At 42.1% G+C, this 23,147-nt stretch overlaps 2 protein-coding genes across 7 annotated transcripts in view; one reads left to right on the plus strand and one right to left on the minus strand.

Moving 5' to 3' along the window:
• Positions 1-264: 264 nt before the first annotated feature.
• STARD4 (StAR related lipid transfer domain containing 4) lies at positions 265-8,727 on the plus strand. 4 transcript variants are annotated; one of them, XM_090131727.1, is made up of 6 exons: positions 265-395; positions 566-681; positions 1,570-1,619; positions 3,150-3,276; positions 3,819-3,933; positions 4,473-8,727. In XM_090131727.1, exons 2-6 carry the CDS (start codon positions 577-579, stop codon positions 4,697-4,699), a joined length of 624 nt encoding a protein of 207 aa, XP_089987853.1. In that variant the 5' UTR covers positions 265-395; positions 566-576; the 3' UTR covers positions 4,700-8,727. The 4 variants fall into 4 exon arrangements, with proteins under 4 accessions (XP_089987853.1, XP_089987855.1, XP_089987854.1 ...); XM_090131729.1 differs by having other exon boundaries at positions 282-395; positions 570-681; XM_090131728.1 differs by having other exon boundaries at positions 311-407.
• Positions 8,728-19,921: 11,194 nt separating this feature from the next.
• CAMK4 (calcium/calmodulin dependent protein kinase IV) overlaps positions 19,922-23,147 on the minus strand; it is a 139,086-nt gene continuing 135,860 nt past the window's right edge. The window contains exon 11 of one of the 3 annotated variants that reach the window (XM_031609914.2): positions 19,922-22,776. In XM_031609914.2, the coding sequence (XP_031465774.2) occupies positions 22,612-22,776 (165 nt within the window). In that variant the 3' untranslated portion in view covers positions 19,922-22,611. The remainder of the gene's footprint in view (positions 22,777-23,147) is intronic. The other 2 variants (XM_031609913.2, XM_031609915.2) reach the window with 2 other exon arrangements.

Genomic DNA, 23,147 nt, shown 5'->3' on the forward strand with positions numbered 1-23,147 from the left:
CAAGAAGCACACAGCCCTGCGCAAAAGCCCGCGAGCAGCCGGCGGCCGCAAGGCAGCACCCTCGCACCGCGCTGACTGGCAGGAGCTGACGGAATGCGTCTCTCCTCCGCCCAATCAAAGCACGCGCCCGCCCCGCTGCAGCCAATAGCGGACGACGGCGGCCCGGCGGCACATCGCGCGATACGAGCTGACGGGCACGGTGGGCGGGGACTGAGCCCGTCACGCTCCCCCGTTCCCTTCCCTTCCCCGCCCCGAACCGCATCCTCTGCCGAGGCGGGCAGCGTCGCCATTGGCCGCGCCGGAAGACAACTGCGTTCTCATTGGCTGCCGGCATCGGCCGATCGGGCCGCGGAACGGAGACGCCGGGCCGCCCGCCGGAGTTAGCAGGGAGCGAGGTGCGGACCGAGGTGGAAACCGCGGCTGTGCGGAGCGGGGGTGGCAGCGGGTCGGGGCTGGCGCTGAGCTGAGTGCGGAGTGGGGGCACGTAGAGGGCGGGCTCAGAGCCGGCGGGTCCGGGCGGTGGGGTGTCCGGTGGCAATGCGTAGAGAGCCGTGTGTTCGCACAGGAAGAGCGCCGATGGACCTGCTGCCGGATCCCGCGCCCCTGGCTACCAAGCTGGAGAACACCCTGCTCCGCTACCACAGCATCGCCGACAGCGAGTGGCGGATCGCCAGGAAAACTGTGAGTGGTGCTGCGGCCCCTCCCGTGTCTGCTAGCAGGTGTAGGTCGTGTAGATGTTAACAGTAGTGCTCTGGCATCTCGGCTTAGCTGTTTGATAGGCTTAATGCCATCAATTTTTATCTTTTCCCCTTTATAACAACACTTTCGGTTGTTCTTATATTTTCCCTTGTTAGCATTGGTCAGAGGCGAAGTGTTCCAAATATGAGTTGGTTATTTACTAAATTAACAAATTCAGGGTCTTAAAAAGGAGGGACAGAGCACCCGAGCCTCTCACAATCACAGAATGGTTTGGGTTGGAAGGGACCTTAAAAATCACCTAGTTCCCCACTGCCCAGAGCCCCATCCAGCCAGGCCTGAACACCTCCAGGAATGGGGCACCCCCAGCTTCACTGGGCAGCCCATGCTGGCACCTCACCACCCTCTGAAGAAAGAATTTCCTCCTGGCATCTAATCTGAATCTCCCAGCTTTTAGTTTAAAGCCTTCATCTCTTGTCCTATTAATATGGTCTCTGACAGAGTCACTCCCCAGCCTTCCTGTCAGCCTCCAATAAGTACTGGAAGGCTGCAGTGAAGTCTCTCCAGAGCCTCATTCCTCCATGCTGAATAAGCTCTCCTTCATCATCCTGTCTTCATAGAAGAGATGCTCAAGCACTCTGATAGTCTTCAAGCTCTCCTCTGGATCCGTTCTGGGCCAGGAGCTGGATGCTGTACTCCACATGAGGCCTCATGAGGGCAGACCAGAGGAGGACAATCACCTTCCTGCTGGCCACCCCCCTTTTGAAGCAGCCCAAGATACAGTTGGCCTTCTGGACAAATTGAGGCACTTTGTGGACATCTTAAAAGGGTTTGTAAATGACTATTAACATAATATCTTTAATTTTTTTCCAGAAAGATGCAGTGGTGTGGCGTAAACCATCAGAAGAATTCAGCGGATACCTGTAAGTATGCTTGCCAAGAGGTTGAATTTTTAAGATTCCCCAAATATACTTCGTAGTTTAGAAACGATGGCTGTGAACAAATTACACAGATTTTCTGCAGGAGGAGCTAAGTAAATCATCTGCTGTGCCTTGTTGTCTTGTAAAGACCTATACTGTTTCTTTTTAGTGTTATATTTTGATGCTTCATGCTTGTTTGCTGTCTAGAATAATGAACAATCAAAACTATGGAGCACACCACAAAGCTCCCGCACAATGGGAATTGCCCAGGCATTTTAAAAAGATAGTCTGCAATCACATACAGGTTTGGTAGGTTTGCAGCATTGTTGAGTGACAACACAAACAGTGTTTGGACACCCTTACTGGCTATGAAACTGATAGAACTGATAGAACAAAAAGCGTGTAGTTGTGGGAGAGGTGTATGACACGTAGAGCCTTCCTATGAGTTTGTCACTGGTTTTGTAGTTATCTGCAGGTAGAAGTATTGAGTAGAAAACGTCAATCTGAAGAAATGGAAAGTGCTGTGAAAAGATAGTGTTTGATAAGAATCTCAAGGACCGATACACTCTAGGTACTCTGTTCTGGTGAATTTGTGATGGTACTGGGTACAGGGTGTCTACTGACCCTGTGCAGAGCTACCAGCACACTGTCAACACCAGATTGTGTAACTTGAATGACTGCCAGCAGGAGAGTGGCTGCTATATGCGAGTGACTGCGGGGTTGTGTATAAACCCGATTAAGAAAGCACACTTTGAAGAACTTTCCAAATGCAACACTACAAGGCCGTGACCCTTTAATATGGTCCTCTGAAGGAAAAACAGCTGAGGTTGGCCTCATTCCAGGTAACTGTGAGTGAAAAGGGAGTGAGCTGCACAAGTAAATAAATCAGGGAGTTGTGACACTAGTTATCTACTATTGAGAAGAGCTGCTCAATGGATAAGAAATGTTTTGAAAATAATGACTGTGATCAATTCCACCCCCTCAGGAACTTGAAACTCAGTAACTCAGGTAACCAAAACATCTGTTGTCTACTTAAAATACAACAAATGATCATTCTGCAGCCTTACACCAAATTATTTGGCACCGTAGTAGGCTACAAAGCAGAATGTAGTTTATCTTCATCTTGAGTCTACTACCGTTACTCCTACTTTATGAAAACTAATTTTCTCATTGTATTCTGCTCTCATTTTTGTTGTTGTTGTTGTTGTTAGTTTTACTTTTCCCTGGTGGACTCCCTTGCTCCCCTTTCAAGAGCAGCAAAAAAGCATGTTAGAGGAAACATGACAATTCTTCTGATTTGCAATTTAAGAAATACAGATTATAGCGTAAGGGTATTATTCTCATAATAATATTTATTGCATAAAAAAAACACAGATGCATGCTCAGATCTTTCCTGTACTGCCTTTCTAATGCAGTTATCCACTGACTATAAAGTTCCAGATACCAGGGTATTATAGTAAATATGCTGTTGCAGATTAACAGACTACTTCATAAAAATTTCTCTCTTTTAAGTATAAACTTATGTTTCTCTAGGTACAAAGCTCAAGGAGTGGTGGAAGATGTTACTAACAGAATAGTGGATCATATTCGTCCTGGACCTTACAGGCTTGACTGGGACAGCTTAATGACTACAATGGACATTGTGGAAGTGTTTGAGGAGGTGAAGACTTGTTTAGATTCTTAAGGGAAGTGCATGTAGACTCGTGTGAAACATTACAGAAGAGCATTTGTCCCAATAAGTACTGGTGTTTTTCTGCCTGTTTTATTCCATGCTTATTTATATGCATGGATAGTGTATATACATGCTGTGGGTAACCTTGCATGAGGCTTTCTGGCTGCTGAGAGTGGTCTCGCAATTTATTCATGGTCCTTTTGGACTTCCTAGGTAGTGGGAAAGCCATATAAAACATACATGGCTTTTAGTTTCCAGGTGTGACTACAGTTCTGTAGTTTTAGTCAGTAGTCAGGTTTAAAGGTGCCATATGTTCTCAGTTGCTGCAGCTGCAGATGGCAAGTCTGTCAAACTTCAGTGTTTAAAGCAGCACCTTCTTTCATACCTCACTGAAGTTGTCTGGAGAGCAGGTAGTTGATAGAAGCTGCCGTCTCTGTGGAAAAGGCTAGCTGCTGACAAGTATGAATACAGTGTCATTTATTATGCTAAGATGCTTTTGTTTTGTTTCTCTCATTCTTTCACTCAACAAGAACTGCTGTGTGATGCGCTACACCACTGCTGGACAGCTCTGGAACATCATAGCACCGAGGGAGTTTGTTGATTTTTCTTACACTACAAGCTATGAAGATGGGCTTCTATCATGTGGTAAGGCACCACTCAACTCTGCTTAATTCTTACCGTGACTGCTTGGCTTAAGATATGATTTGAATTAATAATGGTTCTGCAGTAAACATTCAAAAATGCTATAAGATGATCTCCAACAAGTATTTCAGAGGTGTTTAGAAGTTCTACAGACTTGAAAAAGTATACAAGTTACTGCGTTACCCAGGAGCCATCTCTGTGTGCCAAGAGTCATTTATGTTGACTGTGGGATGGTTAAGGCAAGCTGTGTGGCCTGTATCAGCTCATACATCAAAATGAGAAGAGTAAGAAGCTTGTTAGCTAGTGGAAGGAATGTCTTTTAATGTTGATTTCTGCTTGTCAAGCCCTGCTTGTATGTGAATGTGTTTGGATGGACAACAGACAGCTTTCAGGCATGAAAGTACCCAAAAACATAGAAGTGTTTCTGGAAGTACTTCTAAATTCTCCAAGCAGAAAAAGGAGTTGCTATGAAATACACTGTATCCTTATTTTTTTAATTTGCCTCAAATTCATTTCCCCTTTTTCATTTGTTTTCATGACAGGTATAAGCCTTAACTACGGAGAGGTGAGACCTAATTTTGTCCGTGGATTCAATCACCCATGTGGCTGGTTCTGCGTCCCTCTTAAGGACTGTCCTAGCCACAGCCTTTTAACAGGCTATATTCAGACCGAACTGCGAGGGATGCTACCTCAGTCTGCAGTAGACACTGCCATGGCTAGTACCCTGGCCAATTTCTATTCTGACCTCAAAAAGGCACTGAAATCATAGACAAAAAGTGACTTAGAAGCCCGTGCATTTCTTGCAATCAAATTATATTGATTAGCTTAATATAGGTTATCTACTGAACTCAAAGCTGAATAAGGTTGTTCCTGAATGATTCCTGAACCTTTCTGTAGAGGGATCCAGACAACTTTGATGTCATACTTAGAACACATTCCTATTTCACAGCACAAGATCTTGTTTCCTGCTCAGCACACTGCAGCTGTGTGAGTACTCTGAACCTATGCATCCCTTACTTCCTTAGGTGAAAAACAGAAGATGTGAATGTAAACTTGGAAAGTGAATCAGAAACTTGGCTCTCAACAACAGTACAGAGTGGAGTGCTCAGGATTTTGAGGGTGCACGTTGTTGTACAAACAGCAGCTCATAGGGGATGCAATTTTTTTATATATAATATATATACATATATATATATATTTACATTAAGTTTTTAATTTATGTAGTAAATTATGTAGTTATGTGGTACTGGTGCATCTTTAATTTCTATGTTAAAAATTTGCTTTGCTTTATCATTGAGACGATCCATAGCCATACTGTTAAATAATATTATTCATAAGAAAGCTATTTGCTCATGTTAGCAACTCAAGTATTCATTATTGGCATTTCTTTAATGTTGTAACTGCAGGTTGTTAACTGTTGTATATAACAGTCTCAGTGCAGTGACAAAGAAATGCCCTTACAGCTGATCCAAAGCTCATGTAAGTCATGAGGTGTCTTTCCATAGTTTTTAGTGGACTTTTAATCACACGTGTAGTTGTTAAAATAGCAAACCTGCAGTGGTTCCTCTGTAGCACTTGGCATTTCTAAGTAGTTGTTTTTACCAAATTTTGTGTGGAATTGTGTTTTCTAGCTTAATTTTTGTCTTCCTTAGCTGAAAATCCTACAGTTACCAAAACTACAGATAGTATCACTAAGTTGCTTAGGCATAGGCTTTGGTTTAACCAGAGCAGCACAGACTACGAACATGATGGAACAGCACAGTAGAGTTTTCTGTTGAAATTTAATATAAGTAAAATAAGCATCTTAAAATATGGCTGACTGAATGTCAAAAATACAAGCTGTGGAGTTGCTCAGAGTCACAGGAAGGTGGAGGATCATATTTTTAAGGATATTTAACCACCTAGTGATGCTGATAGATGTGGGGACTTTGGAAAGCCTACTAACTGTGCTGCTAAGTCCTTAGATCTCTTTAAAACCTGACACTGAGCATTCAGTGTTGGTATGCATCCATTTCTCAGTTGAGATTTTAATTTTCCCTGTGCTTTACCAGTGCAAGTGTAGCTGTGTTGTAGCTTGGGAAGGTACCTTGTAGCCCTAGTGTTTTGGGGCCAGTAGTACAATTAGAACAATTAGTTGTACAATACAATTTTGGTAGTGGACTCTAAGGAAAGTGCATTCACGTGGAAGATGTTCCTCTGGAATACTGGCTCTTTGGGCATTAGCCACTGTAGCTGAACTCTGAATAGTAAGGACTTTTCTTTCTCATTGCTTGAGCAGAGATGTAGAAAAAAAGACACCAAGTAGAAGAGTTCTTCAGATTTGCTTCATGTGTTAAGGTATACAGCACTGTTTAAAATGCTTAAAGATGATGACATGAAACAGCTTTTGTTGTGTTAACAGACAAAGAATTCACTTCTCTGTTGGGTTTTGTGTATTCTTCTGTTCCTTTTAAACTCCTTGGTTAGTTTTCCTGTCTTTCCTGTCTTCTTTGTTTCCCTCACAGCCCGGATGTTCAGAGGGTGCTCTTTTACCACCAATCATACTGAGTAATTACTTTTCCCTGGATGCTAGAGTGTGCTGCTTTCTATTGGTGCTGGTGTAGAAGCAAGTAAGAAAGCCCTAGCAATAGTTGTGTGGCATGAATGTTGACATGATTACAGAAGAAGTTGTGTGCAGTGTACCATATTTGCTCTTCCCAATTACACGGGCTACATAGATAGTCATTAATCTGCATATTCATTGTATTTTTTTTTAAGGCTTCAGGTACTAATTGAGGGGTTGTGATACAGATATATAGTATTTGATGTCTTCATAATGAGTTTAAACCTACAGAGGCACTTCACTGCTGGAGAAGCAGGTCAAAAGGAGCATGAGACGCTTGTAGACGTGAGGATGATGTTTGCAGAGCACTAGATGCTGTAGAAAAAATCACAAGGTCCCTGTTCACATCCAGTTTAAGGACTCTTGCATCTCTACAGAGTTATCCAGGCTTATTTGTTTGAAGTGAAATGGCCTTTTAAGCTTTCAGATGAAGATAGGCTGATGAAGAACAGTGTAGACAAAGGAAGAAGACTTGTAAGAAAATCCTTGGAATATTTTAATATTTGATGGGTTTTTTTTTTAATACACATTTCTCCGTGCATGTTTCTTTTTTATCAGCAGAGTTGTTTTCAGTATGAGGCCAAAGGATGGAAAGATGTAGTGAATGAGGACAAATATCTGAAAGCCAAGTGGGCCTTTTATTTTGCATTATGATGCATTATAATTTGTCCCTTAAACACCAAGTAAACTGGCTTTGTGTGTTTTAATGGATGTAGTCTGTTTCTGACAATGTGTCTGAACATAACAACAGAGACTGCCGGAGGCAGAGACCAGAGCCAGATCTTTTTATGTCAGCATTATACAGTTCTACAGTTTTCAGATGAGGAGAATACATGGAAGGTGCCAGCAAACCTTAAGGATTTATTTCGGATATTCTCTTGCTTCTAAAAATTTTCTAGTTTAAGAATGCAACGATGGACAGTGTACTGATGATGCTACTTAAGTGATGCGTTGCTGATACCTCTTCGCTGATCATTTAAAGCAGTTGAGCTATAGAGTAACACAGAACTGTAAGAAAAGTGTCTGGTTTTACAGAGTATTGTATTTGAAGTAACAACTTACTTTCTTTTCATATAGCTAGGGATTGAGAGGAGTGTCAGGTATTAAGGCAGAGCTGTTCTTTAACCAGAGTACACTCAGAACCAGGAAAGCCAGTATCAAGAACCAATCAGATCAGAAGATTTTCTTTCCCCTCCCATGGCATTGCTTTCCTCCTAAGTCAGTGAACAGTCTGGATGCAGAAAGACAGTACAAAGTACTGGGGACGAAATGCAGGAGCACATACTGTGCTTGTTAGGAGATAGTGGAAGGCAAAGTAAATTACTTTGTATACTTTGCTGTCATCAGTACAGCAGCAGAATTTATGCAACTTTGTGACGTTTGCCAGTGTTTTTGTTGTTGGGAAGAGCCACATGCTGCCTTCAGTACTTGAACTCAGTGTTTCAGCAAGACTGTGTCACCTGAAATAAGCTTCTGGGTGAGGTACACAAGAATAAATGGCAGATAGGTGTCAGTTTTTGCCAGGGAAATAGCATATATATAGACACATCAACATTATTTTTATATGGCTAGTAATTTAAAAAACAAAAGAAAACAAAAACTATTCAGGTGCTTAGGCAATATATTTGTTTATTTTAAGTCTGTCATTTTAACTATGTCCTGTATGTGTGGATGAGAAAGATGGCTAAAGATAAGACAATCATTATGTTTAGCTTTTATTTGTTATCTAAGGCCTCTAGCATTGAACTTTCCTTGTAGCTGTGCTGCTTATTTTGTTTGTGCAGTAAACAGATGTTGAGGTAAGTGCACTGGTGATGCAGCCTGAGGTGCTCCACTGCTCTGGTGAGAGGTGGAGCAGTACCTCAGCCAGGCACTCTGGGAACAGCACAAGCCCTGATCTCAAATTTGATTATCTTGCTGTGTTTTTAATGGATCAGAATGTAAAAACAGTGTATTCCTCCAGTGATCATAAACAACTAGAACTGTTTTGATAGCGTGAGCTAGTTATTCAGCTCACAGGTCCATTGCTGGAAAAGTAGCAATAGTTCTATTGAACCCAGTCGAGTTAGGCCTGTGTTTAGAAAATGAAAGTCAGTCTGGCTCATCAGTGGTTTGAAAGACTGTGTTAAATGCTTAAGATATTTATGTTTGTATTTTGAATGCAATTACAGAATAAATTGAGACATGAATGCTAACGGACTCATGGCATTTTTAAATGTGTTAAAAGGTAACTAACATTAAGTTCAACCTAAACACAGTTGCATTTAACATCTTGCAGAAGGCATGTAGATGGGCAATATGGGGTGACGTGCTAGCATGTTTATTTTGACGTGTGTTTAATTAGAACTTAAACAAATGAAGAAATGCCTGTACCTTTTGATTTGCCCGTGCTGAATTGAGTGAAGACTCATTGCCTAGGGCTGCACCTAGAAAGTTCATCTGAAAGTAATGCCTCTTATTTATTTAAATGCAAACTATAAGCAATACAGAGCACAATAGCACTAGTAGAGCAAATTTCCATCTACGAAACACTGTTTTTCAACACAGTCACTATTAGCTATGCATTTTTGCCAGCCATGAACAAGAAGAGCCTGCATGCAGCACACAAAACAGTCTGCACCAGGGGAGGTGACCCACTGTCAGTGCTGCTGAAATGCGCAGCGTCAGTGTGCTCACATCCACTGTTTCATTTCCATAAACATTCAGCAGGCATTGATGAATGCCAGTGGGTGCTATTTCTTCTGAATGGAGGAATTCAATTCCACTTCTTTGTTTCATCTGCACTTCCATGTCAGGTGCCATTTTGTCAGGCTGCCTCTCTTGCTGCCATCTGTCACACAGCAACAGAAAGGAACGGAACCTTGGTGGGAAGGTTCAGCCTCTACTACCATTCCACCAATATCTGCTTCTGATGTAGGCCAACCTAATGAAATAGGAGGCACAGCTTTCAGAGGAGCCCTCAAAATATAGTTCATGTATATAAGCAACAAAATTTAATGTGTTTTTGTTTTTAATTATTATGAAAACACTAAACATAAAAAACATAAAAACAGTGAAATATGTGATCTTGCTTTTCTAAAACTGATGAATCACTGTAGTTCAGTGGCAGAGGTTGCAATCCTTAGTGAGCTCTCAAGGTGCTCATCAGAGATTTTTGATGAAATTTTACTCTTCCTGCACTTCATCTTTGACAGTAGTTGCTTACAAATGTGTGAACTGCAAAAACTGATGACATGAGTCAGGTGTGGTGGTGGAGTGAGGGGTATTTCTCTGTGATAAGAGAGGTCTTACAGAAGTCTGATAAAGCGACTTAATCACATTTTGGATTGCACCTCCATACACTCCATTAGAAAATTTGCAGGTCATGTGTTTATGTTAACTGAAAATAGAGTTGCAAATAAAAAAAAATGATGTTTTTTTTTGGCTGTTTTGAAACTTAGTCTCAAATTCCTTTATCAAAAGAGAAAGCACAGCTGCATATTTTCGATGCTCACAGAACTGTGTTTAGCCCAGATATCATAATGCATATTTTTTGCCGTAGATTGAGTTGGAACTGCACTGTGCCCTCCTTGTGTCCCAGTTTCAGCCCAGATGAAGCTAATAGTGCACCAGTGTTCACTTGGTGCTCAGCGATGGTTGTGCCCGGGACTGGGCCAGGCCATGTGGTGGGAAGAGCCATCACTGTGATGGAGCAAGGCAAGGATGGCTGCACTATGAGCTGTGCTTCGGATACCCTGGCTGTCAGAAGATCCATCTAATTGTGGGGTTGCTGTGAGTGGAAGAGCAACAGGTACCCATTGCCACAACAATGGTGCACAGACAGCAGTACCGCAACAACAGAGGTTGCTTGCTCCCCATTCATAATTTGATTCATCAACTAGAGAGTCAGGGAGTGATAAGCAAAACTCACTCATCTTTTAACATCCCCATATGGTCAGTGTGTAAAGCCAGTGGAGAATGGAGGTTGACAGTAGGCTACTGTGGCCTGAATGAAGTCACACCACTGACTTCACTGAGTGCTGCTATGCCAGACATGTTAGAGCTCCATTATGAACTGGAGTCAAAAGCAGCCAAATGGTATGCCACCACTGACATTGCTAATGCCTTCTTTTCCATTCCTTTGGCCACAGAATGTAGGTCACAGTTTACTTTCACCTGGAGGAACAATTTGCCCCAGGGGTGGAAACAGCAGAAGTTTTCAAGAAAGGAGAATGAATAATCCAAATTCTTCTGCATGCTGGTTTTGCTATTAAGTGAAGCAAAATGAAAGGACCAGCCCATACAATTCAGTTCCTAAGTATAAAGTGGCAAGATGGATGTGGTCATATTCCAACAGATGTGATCAACAAAATCACTGCCATGTCTCTGCCCACTAATAAGAAAGAGACACAATCTTTTCTGGGTGTAGTGGGTTTTTGGAGAATGCATGTTCCAAACTACAGCCTCATTGTAAGCCCCCTCTATCAGATGACACAGAAGAAGTATAATTTTGCATGGGGTTCTGAGCAGAAGCAGGTTTTTGAGTAAATTAACAGGAGATGGCCCAAGCCATAGCCCTAGGGCCAGTATGGACAGGATAGGATGTGAAGAACATCCTCTATGCTGCTGCTGGAGAGAAAGGTCTCACTTGGAGTTTGTGGCAAAGAGCCTCTGGAGAGACACGAGGCCGACCCCTGGGATTCTGGAGTAGAGCATACAAGGGGTCTGAAGAGTGCTACACTCCAACTGAAAAGGAGATCTTAGCCACACATGAGGGGGTTTGGACTGCTTCTGAAGTAATTGGTACTGAGATGCAGCTCCTTTTGGCGCTCTGACTGCCAGTGCTAAACTGGATGTTCAGAGGAAAGGTTCCCTCTTCCCATCATGCTACTGATGTCACTTGGAAAAAGTGGATTTCATTGGTTACTCAACGAGCTCAGATAGGGAATCTCAGTTGTCCAGAAATCCTAGAGGTGATCATGGACTGGCCTGAAGGTAAAAGGTTTGGAACATCACAACCAGAAGAAATATTGCAAGCTAAAGAAGTCCTACCATACAATGAACTACCAGAAAATGAAAAGACATATGCCCTGTTCACTGATGGATCGTGTCATACTGTGGGAAAATATCACAGATGGAAAACTGCTGTGTGAAGCCCCACACGAGGAGTTGCAGAGGCCACGGAAGGGAAAGGAAAATTGAGTCAGTTTGCAGAAGTAAAGGCTGTCCAACTGGCCTTAGATGTCTCTGAATAGGAGAGGTGGCCAATGCTTTATCTTTACACTGACTCATGGATGGTGGCAAATGTCTTATGGGAGTGGTTACAGCAATGGGAGCAAAACAACTGGCAATAGAAGGGTAAACCTATTTGGGCTGCTGAACTGTGGAAAAACATTGCTGCTCAAATACTTTATTCGATATGGTTGTAAAGACATGGATGCTCATGTGCCCAAGAGTTGGGCTACTGAAAAACAACAAAATAACCATCAGGTAGATCAAGTTGCTAAAATTAAGGTTGAAGGCTCAAATAGACTTGGACTGGCAACAGAAGAGTTAATTATTTCTAGCTTGGTGGGCCCATGAGACCTCAGGCCATCAAGGAAGAGATGCAACACGTAAGTAGGCTAGAGACCAAGGGGTGGAGTTAATGATGGACGCTATTGCACAGGTTATTAATGACTGTGACACATGTGCCATAATTAAACAAACCAAGAGGATGAAACCTTTCTGGGGGAAAGGTCGATGGCAAAGGTATAAATATGGGGAAGTGTGGCAGGTTAATTATATCACCTTGCCACGATCTTGCAGTGGTAAGTGTTATGTGCTTACCATGGTGGAGGCAACATTGCGTGGCTTGAAACATATGCAGAACCCCACGCTACTGTCCAAAACACCATATTAGGTTTTGAGAAACAAGTCCTATGGTGACATGGCACTCCAGAAAGAATTGAGTCAGATAATGGGACTCATTTCAAAAATTCTCTTGTAAATACTTGGGCCAAAGATCATGGCATTGGATGGATTTATCATATCCCTTATCATGCTTCTGGTAAAACTGAATGACACAGTGAGTTGTTAAAAACCATGTTGAAAGCAATGGATGGCGGAACATTTAAGCACTGGGAGAAGCATTTGGCAGAAGCCATCTTGTTGGTCAACACCAGAGGATCGATCAATCATGATGGTCCTGCCATCTCCCTGTATACTAGCAAGGGAGATAAGGTCCCTGGCAAAGTCATAAGACCTGGCTCTCTCCCCTTCTGCTCACCCTGACTGCACGTTTTGCCTCAGCATTAGAGTAAGGCTTTCTGTTTTCAGACACTCTCTCTCATTTAAATTGATTTATTAGCTTCAATTCTAATTATATTGTATTATATTGTATTAGAGTGTGTTACCTTGCATTCCAATCTCATATTTAGTAAATTAGTTTGTTTCTCCTCAGATCGTTTTTGCTGTTTTCTCTTTCCAGGGCATGGGTCTGTGGGTTCCCCCACCATGCTAGTCACAGAACTGGGCCGAACCACCCCATAAACACTTGACACACCTTCTACAAAAAGTGGGATGGGAATAGGTACAGAAGCTACTTAAGATCATTAGACAGTAGTTAAAGATACTAATTAGAATGATTAAGAAATATTGTGATATTTAATCTTAATCTAAGCCCATTTCCTTATGGGAGACATAAGGATGGGTGAGATGAATAATAAAATCCAAGGTAAGGAAATGTTCTGTAGGAATGAACATATCCTGAAGTCCTAGACCAGTGGTTAAACTCTGAGACACATTCTGCCTCTTCCAGTCCCCACCAAGTTGTGCTGGTGACTCAGTGCTACTGGACAGGTAGCCTTCCAACCCAGACACAGCACCTGGGCTGGTTGTGTGCAGAGCAGGATAGCAAAGTATGATCCTGAGTCAGATCTCCTAACTTGCTAAGGGTTACAATCCAAGCACCGCCTTGAATTTGGGTTCCAATCACACTGCACTGAGGCTAGGAAGTTGGTGTATGATTTTGATCTATCAGCTCACTAGGACTACAGGACAATGCTTATAGACATGCATCTAATCAGTTGCAAGGAAGAATACTTTGCAATCCTACCCCAACTCCCTTAAATCCCAACAGGATTTTGAGCTTCACACAATTTGGAGAAAGAAGGAATCAGAGCTTGCCTATTCAGTGCAGCATGAAGTATGTCCCTACAAACCAGTATCTCTTATGCATACAGGATTAAGCAAGGAGCCTCAGTGGGCACTGCCATCAGGAACTCCATCACCTCTTTGTCCCAAAGGAGTTAAAGGTAAGCATTTAAAAAAAGCTGCAGCAGGACAAGAAAGTGACCAAGCATCTGTTCCGCAGGAGAGGAGCTGACAGTTGTGACCCAAAGCAAAGAGACAGGAGAGAATGCTTCTGAGGAAAAACAGCTGAGGAAACAGAGCAGAGAAACAGAAAGTAATCCTTCCAGCAACTCATTCTTGCAAGGCCTACACTCAAGAACCACTTGCAGCCATGGCTTTTGACTATGTAGGTAGAGAGTAACTAATTAGAGGTAGAAAAATCCAAGAGCAGTCAAAAACATGGGACAGACAACCCGTGGGGAAAGACTTGCTGAGAGAACGCTTAACAAAACTGCATTTTGATAGCATTTGGGTTCATAAGAAATAATTGCAGAAAAAAAGATCTCTGTGATGGGCAGGCTGCTAACTGCTAAGCTTTTGAGGAAGTTGGAATATTCCAAGTTGGAATTAATTCACAGCTGTGCTAGGAACAGGCAACACAACATAATTTCATCTTACTATAATGATGGCTACCATCCCCTGCTTAGCTGGACCTTAGCTGTCAGCAAATAAAAGATGTAGGCATGTTTAGATGAACTGGTTTATTTAGCACCAGATCAGTCATGCAAGTCACTTATTAAGAACAGACTTCCCATCATACAAGCACATTCTCGTGTCATATTGGCATTTCCATACAAGCACACAAGCAGGTACATTGGACCCAAATACAACACGCTTACACAACAAAATTGTCCAGGTTCAATCTGGTTCATTTACAGAGTATCAGAAAGTTACTACACAAACAGGTTTAACGTGAAGTAAATGTGCACCATCAAACAAGCAATCCATGAATTTCTGTTTAGTCACTTAGGCCTTTGCTAGTACAAGCAGTGTTGATAGTACAGGTGTTCTTAGACATCATAAAGTAGTAAAAGCAGGAGTCAGGTACTCAGGACATGGAGCTAATTTGAGAAAGTCAATACCTAGATGACACTTTCCGATATTATTCTTAGGAATCCAGACACCATTGCTCTGAAACCAATGAACTTCTGCAACAGGCTTATAAAGTACTCAGTGTGACAAGTCAGTAGCATTGTTAGCCCATTTGTCTTAGCAGCACGTCCCCTACCTCTTCAGCCTGAATTAGCACAAGCTCAAAGCTTCCCACACCCACCCTCCAGGAGCAACCAGGAGCCAACCAGGCCAAGCAAGGCACTAGACCTTCACATACTGCATCCCCTCAGGAAAAGAACAGCTTAAGCTGATGAACTTGACTAAGCTGATGTCTTGACTAAGAGCCCCTCTGCAGGGGTCTGTAGCAGACAACTGCCTTTGGTTCTGTGCCTCCTAAGCTTGCAAGGACATTCCAGCATAGCTCTGTGTGACTAATACATTTCTTCCTCCCAGTAAGGAAGTCTCTTTCTTCCTTCTGCTCCTACTCCCAGGCTGACTCAGCCACACTTGCTATCTGTCTTATTTATCTTAGTCCTAAGAACCAGAGTTCATGATCTCCCTATTCCCACTAGCATAGGTCTCTTAACACTGTTTCTTTTGCCAAAAGAAAAAAGAGAGGGAGAGAGAGCGAGGGATTGAAAGAAGAAAGTCCTCAAAAGTCCCCTTTGGAACATTAAACAAAATTTCTGCTCTTTAATCAGGAGCACTAGCATGACTTTCTCATGAGGAGTGTGCGGTGTGAATAAGGAAATAGTTCCTGTTGTAAGTAATGGCACCAAGCTGGGGTTTGCTCACAGCAGCAAGCTCTTGCTAGGAATTACTCTCAGTAAAAGCTCTTATGGTTTGCAGTCACCATCCTCTTGCAGCTAGGGCGGTGAAGATCTGAGCACAGTGATCGAGGTGCCCACCTCTGCAGTGAGGGCAGTATGGCGGCAGTGCCCACCTGGGACCTCCTGCAGTATGCTTCAGGTTCACTGGGCCCTGCTGTTCCCCAGCAGGGAATGTTTCTCATCAGGAATGTTTCTCAACACAGTTGCTCACATTAAAAACTACTGCCAGCTTTTGGAGTAACAACGCAGCTCTGAGGAAGACACATCCATAGCAAGCCAAGGAAAAGACTGGGAGATGCATTAATAATATAAACAGAACAGCTTTGGTTTCTAATAAATGAACAGTGGGGTCAGCGGTGAGAATTTTCCACCTAAATGATTTATTTGCTCAACTTTCATAAGCATGGCTGATTGCGAGGGCTGAAAAAGGGATAGAAATAAGGGAACCTGAGACCCTGGAAAAAGGACTTCTTAGAAAAACTTTGCTCTATCTTTGTTGTTCAGAGAAAGCTGGGGAAGAGCTCTACAGCTCTATTTGATGTGCACTGTAGCAAAATCCTCTGGTGTTCCTGTTGCAAGAACAACCCCTATCGTTTGGCAGGGCTTAGGGAATTGTGATGGTTGTAGTACTGGTTTATGTAAAGTTAGCCTTTGTAAGTAACAAAATAACATTACGAGTTTTGGTTTTTATTTTTCCTACATACTCTGGTTCCAGCAGGTGTGGGACTTACAATTTCTCGCACTATTATAAGACTTCTTAAGTAAGATTGGATGGGGCCCTGGGCAACCTGGTCTAGTATTAAATGGGGAGATTGGTGGCCCTGCCTGTGGCAGGGAGACTGGAGATTCATGACCCTTGAGATCCCTTCCAACCCGGCCATTCTGTGATTCTTTGAGATGATATTTGGTTGGTTGTGTGGTTTATACACTCTGTATTAATCTGCTAAGACATCATCCCATGATTGCCTTTACTGCTGTGATGAGGACAATTGATTTAAATCATTTCAGTTACATCATTCATAAGTGGGAGACAGACCTTAATAGCAGTATCTCAGATAGACAGCACTTCAACAACCACGGAGTTTTGCACTTCACCGTTCATATACCCAGTTTTGTTAGCTAAATATGGCTAAAACTGGGAAGTTGATCACTGGACTTATGCAAAATCTAGAGCTTCTCTGTCCTGCCTAGGAGGAAGAGAGAGAATTGCTGTGCAGGATTATAACTGCATGGCCTTGTCACAGCTGATGTGCTCAGCACTATTGCTTTGAAAGGGGATGAGAACAGCATTCTTAGCATTTTGAAGTGTCAGAGAGATGTGGCTGGCTTTGTGCACAATTAATTTACATTTCTTAGATTAACACTAAAGCTTTATTATCAGCAGCATTAGCTCTAAAGGGCGGAGAAATGATACTAGGGGCTGGAGTGATAAAGCAGACTTAGTGGCTACTGGAGAATATTGTCTCTGGAGATCACATGCCATTTGTAGCTATAAAGCACACCTGAGGGCTTGCCTTGCCTTTTGCATTACCAGAATAACTGCCTGAAGTCTAATAGACACTATTTTCATTTTGGAGCAGCATCTCAGACCTGCCCAGTAGCGGGATAAGGACTACAGTCATTTTTCTATTTGATTGACTTTCCCTATGTGTAGATATGTAGGTGCAATGATTGATTCCGCAGTGTTGTATTACAAAGCAGGTAACTGTTCACAGCTACAGACAACAGGGACCAAATATTATAAACAGACTTTGCTGCATCTTCTGCCAATGCTCTAAGTGGAAATGCTGCAAAAATAAGAGTACTATTATATCAGCTGGTATTAAGAACATCTTTGGTCACATATAGCACACATGACATCTTTTAGGGTTTCTGAGCCCAGTGTTTCTTTGGGGTGACTAAACTCACATCTCCTCCACAGAAAGGAGAAGACACAGTTTGACGTAGCAGCCCCTGGTACTGAGGAGCAGGACCTGTGTGGTACTTTTCTCACCTCACCACACTCTGAGCCTTTCATGCTCTACTCTGGCACAGCCCAAGCACTTGAAGCAGCCCAGGTGCCTTCCTTTTCTGTTTAAAACTAACACAAGACGTTGAATTATTTTCTGGTTCTGGCATTTGTTGCACAGCTTTGTGTTCTGTCACCCAGTTATACACTCTTAAGAAAGGAAAGGTGCCAGAAAACTGCGTGGTTCTAGGAAATGGGGAGGAAAGGAGATACCCCACCCGCACCCAGCTGGACACTAACTAGAGACAAGAGATCAGCCAAGCGCTCTCCTGCAGGCAATATGTTTATACTCAAGCACTACCCAGACTTTTGGAGCAAAACCAGTCTAAGGAGGAGGCATGAGCTCCTCAATGCCCCAAGGTGATGCAGGTCTTTCAGAGCTCCTGGAGCCTGCCAGGTGCAGTGTGTCTCCTCCCATCCAGCAAATGGCAGCCCTTCCTGGGCTGCAGCCAGGACACAGGATGGGGCATAAGGCAGGAGAAAAGCATGCCTCTGGCCTTGAGTGCGTGCTGGCAGTTGTTCTTGGAGTTGGAGCTCCAGACAGAAATGTACAGCTTCACTTTGTGTACTACCATATAATGCTGCAGTGCAAACAAAAAAAAGCAGCTGCTACTTTCCATTATGGGAGTGCATCTACAGAATTTAATAGGAGCAAACACATGGTGTTTAAAGCTCCTTGGCCAACAGACATCTTCCTAGTGTACAGATAAAGGGCTGGACTCATCTTCTCACTCACACTGTGGCAGCTTTCACCATCTCACAGTGCTGTGCTGGTGTTGTCAGCCTGCTCCAGCCATTTCTGCAGCACACTAAGGGAAGAGGCCACAGCAGTGCTCTTTTCCAGCTGTGTCTTGGTATGAAGGAGCCACAGCTGGGGAAAGCTGTTCCACTGTATCCATTAATCTTTCATACCTTGATGCCCCTGACACTGAATTTCATCCAAATGTGATCCATGTGTACAGGAATGTGAAACACCAAGGTTTCAGTTCCAGCTGAGTAATGCTGCAAATGGGAGAAGACAGCTCAAAAAGTTATTGCAGCTGTTGTGGCTCTCAGAGACTTTCAGAATCTACCTCTCTCTTTCAATACATTTAAATGTGTGTGTGTACTTTTATATAATTATACACGTATCTATGAAGTTAATTTAATTGACAACTTCAGAATTGGGGCACTCTATTTTTTAGTTCCTGCTTCTGTACTATGCCTACCTCCACATGCCTTCCAATAAAGTGCTTTTGTTTTGTGTTCCAAGTTGGAGGGGATGAAGAGCATCCAATGTAGTTTTTTGTTTTTGTTGCGTGTAGATTTCTAATCATATAAATGCACGTTCTCACATCCTTATGTTAGAGGATTCACAGTGTTTGTACTGACACTCCAACAAATATTCACTGAATTATTCTGGCCAAAGTTTTAAATCCCAGACATAAAGCAAAGTTTTGGTTATGTGGAGAATCTACAGTCTTGTCCACACAGATTTATACATGTCCTGAAATCAACATCCTTAAATTCCATAATTATGGACTACGTAATTATTTCATTCCCATCTTTCTCCTCTAAGCTACTTATCACATTTTTATTATTTTATTGTGTTCCAACACAGCTGATGATTTCTATTCTATACAATGCTGTATTATGCAGGGGCTTTCAGGGAAACCAAATTTCTTTATACAAAAGCAGAATTACCTTTTCCCACTGTGGTTGTATGTTCCAACTAGATTTATTCTGAAAAGGAGGGAAGGACATTTTCTGAGCTATTACTGTACTATGAAGTAGCTTTAAGGAAATTCTGGGCTGCCTCTCGGGTTACCTTTGGTATCTTTAGGACTTTGCTGTATCATTGCCACATCATCAAGCCACATGGCTTTCTACAGCATTTCACTCTATCCACCAAGGCATGAATCCTTGCAAAAGAGATTCTCAGCAGTGTTTGTCAATCTCCTTTCACATACCCAGCAACCAGCTCACCATCAGGGACTGAAGCATGTTGTATCAAACTTCTGCTCTTAGGGTCTTTTGTATTCAGAAGTTTGACTGTGGTGAGCCTGCATCTTACAGCATGCTTGTAAAAAGCCACGGACAAATGCCAGCTAACAAGCAAGCACTGGGCTGATGCAGTGCAATCTGCCATCAGCAACATCACAAGCAAAGTGTTCAAAATGGTACAAAATCTATCACTAGATTCACTGAGTGAATTTTTCTGAACTTGTAAAAAAACGTCTTGTTGTATAAAGGCAGGAAATCACTGGCTGTTTAACAGAGGCTGGATTCACAGTCTAGCTTTCAAATTTTAGCCTTTAATTTGCTACAGAATTCACATCTAGAGGAAAAGTTTTGCTAAGTTCAAATACTTCAGAGCGATGGCTATGTTCCCTCTTTTTTTTTTGTACCAGAAGAATTCAGATGATATGCTGAATGTTTAAAAAATCTAAAGCTTAAAGTGTCAACACAGAAGAACATCAGTAATTTTCTACCTAGTTTATAACTACAAATGTGGAACTGGCCTGCCTCCAGTCTCTTCTGGGTGTGTTCCTGTTTTTTATTCACTGTAAGACACAAATGTTGTGCTCCACTCCGAAGTCTGAATTATGGGGTGTGATTTTCTAGACAAAAACAACGCGCATAATGTTCCTCTCCTCATGTAAGTGCATACACCCTCGTGCTGCTGTTCCTTCTGCACAGTACTGACAAAAAAGGCATAATATTTTACTGAGCCAGATACTGGTAATTCCTCCAGCATAGACACTCTGATTGTTTTACACTGAAGATAATGAAAGTCAACTGAGCAAAAGCATTTTAAGCCTCAGAGCCGTTATGCACAAGGCTGAGCTGCACCCAACATCACGCTGTCACGGAGCAGTCTCTAGTTGCATGGTGTTGGTTCCTACTTATGATGCGCTACGCTATAATTTAACAACAAGCAGATTTAAGATTCAGCCAAGACTATACTACTTATAATCTCAGACACACCATGTTTCAGAAGAATATATTTCCATTATATGTGCTGTGACTGTGCCACCGGTTCCACTTCCTCAGATCAGAAGCAAGTATCACCACTGGAGAAGGAAATGTTACCAAAATCTCAACGAACTCGGATGCCTCCATCACTGTGAGAGAGGAAACCTTTGGCTGAGAAATGCACTAGTTCTGGTGCCCCTTTGCAGAAGATGAGAAAGATAGTAAAAGGCAAGACAAGTGAATGTGCCTATTACCTTCTTCAAAGCGGTTATTCCTAAAGAATTTTCTTCCAAGGGAAAATCTGTAAGTGGGTCTTGTTGGCCTGCTAACAGAACAATAAACTCAGGCAGAACCTTCAGCTCCGCTTTAGCAGCCCGCTGCCCCACCTGCTCCTCCAGCTGGCAGTGCCAGATCATCTCAAAATGTATCACCCAGAAGAGGCAGACACGTGTACTTCAAATTTCAATCACACGTAGCACAAAGTCAATGGGTTTAAGAAATGGGTAAATCATATCCAGAACAATATGTTCATTAGCATTCATTTTACTGAGCAAGCAAAGTATTCCTTCTTATAGTAATCTAGATTACGTTTTATGTAGCACATCTGCCAAGAGTAATGTTCTACTACCTTTTATTTTAACTTCTTCAGGAAACGTAGCTACTGAATGTTTTATCAGTGACTTTTGCAGCTGGTATACCTTTTGAAGGCAAGTTGTGCAAGGCCTACCTTAAAATAAAAACTGAACAAAACAAGAATCTTGAGTGTATAAAGGATGTAGGTCACTATCAGGACAGAAAGTTTAATAAACACAAATGACAGTGTTGTACATCAGGTTCTTTTTGCCACTTCTGTAATATAGCAATAACATGAAATCCCCATGCTATCAAAGTGATATCAAAGAAACGTAAACAGTCATAAATACTGATGCTCGGTAGTTTCTCAATTTCTACTGATCACATTCAAACAATGATCAAGACAGCTGAAGAGACTGATACTAATTTTGCAAGCTGCCGCATGCACACAGCTTGTAGCTTCAGACACAGGAGCTCTAGGTGGATGAATGATCTGTGCTTGTGGAGCATTTTGCATGAGAGGTCCTTTCTCAGGAAAATTTGGACTAATGGCACTGACAAGTGGAAACTGGTTACTTGTGATGATAAATTATCTAGGAAGCAGGCAGATAACACTAACTGTCTCCCAGAGTGGTTCCCCAGAGCAAAATCACTACACTGTGGAATAGCTTCCTCCAAGCATTTAAAACTTGTATAATTGCAGATTATTCTCAAAGGCCCTATAAAAATGTCTTCTAGCTGCACAGTTTAGAAAGTCACAAATAAATGCAACAGTATTCCAAAAATCTACTTTAATCCCCCATTTCTCTGTCATTTTGTTTGGCTAACGCTTTACTAGAGAATGAAATAGCAGGAAGCTGAGTAATTTTGGTTGTCATTAAAGCGTTGTATATAAACACGAAAATTCAGAGTAAGGCATTCTCAACAGAAGCTTGAGGAACATACATTTTCATGCCCGGTAGAACTAATATTTCAGTTTCTTCCCAGAAACAGTGGAATGTTTCTTGCATATAAATCCCCAAATACTTTTTAAATTTTACAGGTAAAAAGCATTATTTCATACAACATTTTTTAAAAGCACTGGTTTGGTATTTCCTTCCATTTTGTCTACTATAGGATTATGAATGTGGAAGGAAGCAGTTCAAAGAAAATCATGACATAAAGAAGACACTTCCATAAACTGAATTAAATAGCATTTGTTTCAAACAACATCTAGAAACACTTTATAGATGTATATGAAATATACGCATCATGGTAGGTAGTTATTCATCCCCATATTTTTGCCTGCCAGCATTACTGCAAATAACACGGTTTCGTTGACATGCCTTATGGAACAGTTTATTATTTTCATAAGTAGTCACATGCATTGAAGGTAGAATCACCAGCAGTGCATTTGGCACCCCAAAGCAGAACCAGAGAGGTCAAGCTTACGAATCTGTCCTGCTGAATGACAAGTTAGCTGGTGTATGAAATGACAGATCTCAGCTGTAATAAGGGAGTGCATTGACTTAAGACATTTCTTCTGGAGCTGCTTCTGCTTCCTGAGTGGATTTCTCTTCAGGCTTGCCGTCACGGATAGGAGATGCACTACAGCTGGGCTTGTTGCTGTCATGAGTGCTGTGACTGCTGGCGCTGCCAAGACGAGTTGATGCCACAACAGCTTTTACTGCAGCCTGAGAAAGACAGGATCAAACAAACATTCCTTAAAGGATATAATCTACCAGCATTACAGCTATAGAATCACAGCTGTAGTAGCCAGAGCATCACGGTGCTGGGAATACCATGCTGCTTGTTCTTCAGCAAAACTTCATCTAGATACCTCCAGGACACATTTAGAAGGCTATCTGAAGTATGTGTCTGCAGTTTAAAAGACCTGCTTTTATAATGTTACAAAAGTTGGCCAACATGAATATAAATTTTATTTCATCTGCACACACAGCATTATTTTTAAAACCATGTCAGACCTCTTGCACTGAGGTCAGATGGCAAAAACAAAGTTCCTTTCCATTGTAATAACTATTATCATTGATCCATTACTTTATTA

Source organism: Phasianus colchicus, chromosome Z (assembly GCF_987193195.1).
Source record: "Phasianus colchicus chromosome Z, bPhaCol1.hap1.1, whole genome shotgun sequence".
Taxonomy (NCBI): Eukaryota; Metazoa; Chordata; class Aves; order Galliformes; family Phasianidae; genus Phasianus; species Phasianus colchicus.

Coding starts and splice junctions, on each gene's coding strand:
- STARD4 (XM_031609910.2), top strand. CDS start 538: ATGCGTAGAGAGCCGTGTGTTCGCACAGGAAGAGCGCCGATGGACCTG. Junction 1,620..3,149: donor GAAGAATTCAGCGGATACCT/GTAAGTATGCTT, acceptor ATGTTTCTCTAG/GTACAAAGCTCAAGGAGTGG. Junction 3,934..4,472: donor AGATGGGCTTCTATCATGTG/GTAAGGCACCAC, acceptor TTTTCATGACAG/GTATAAGCCTTAACTACGGA.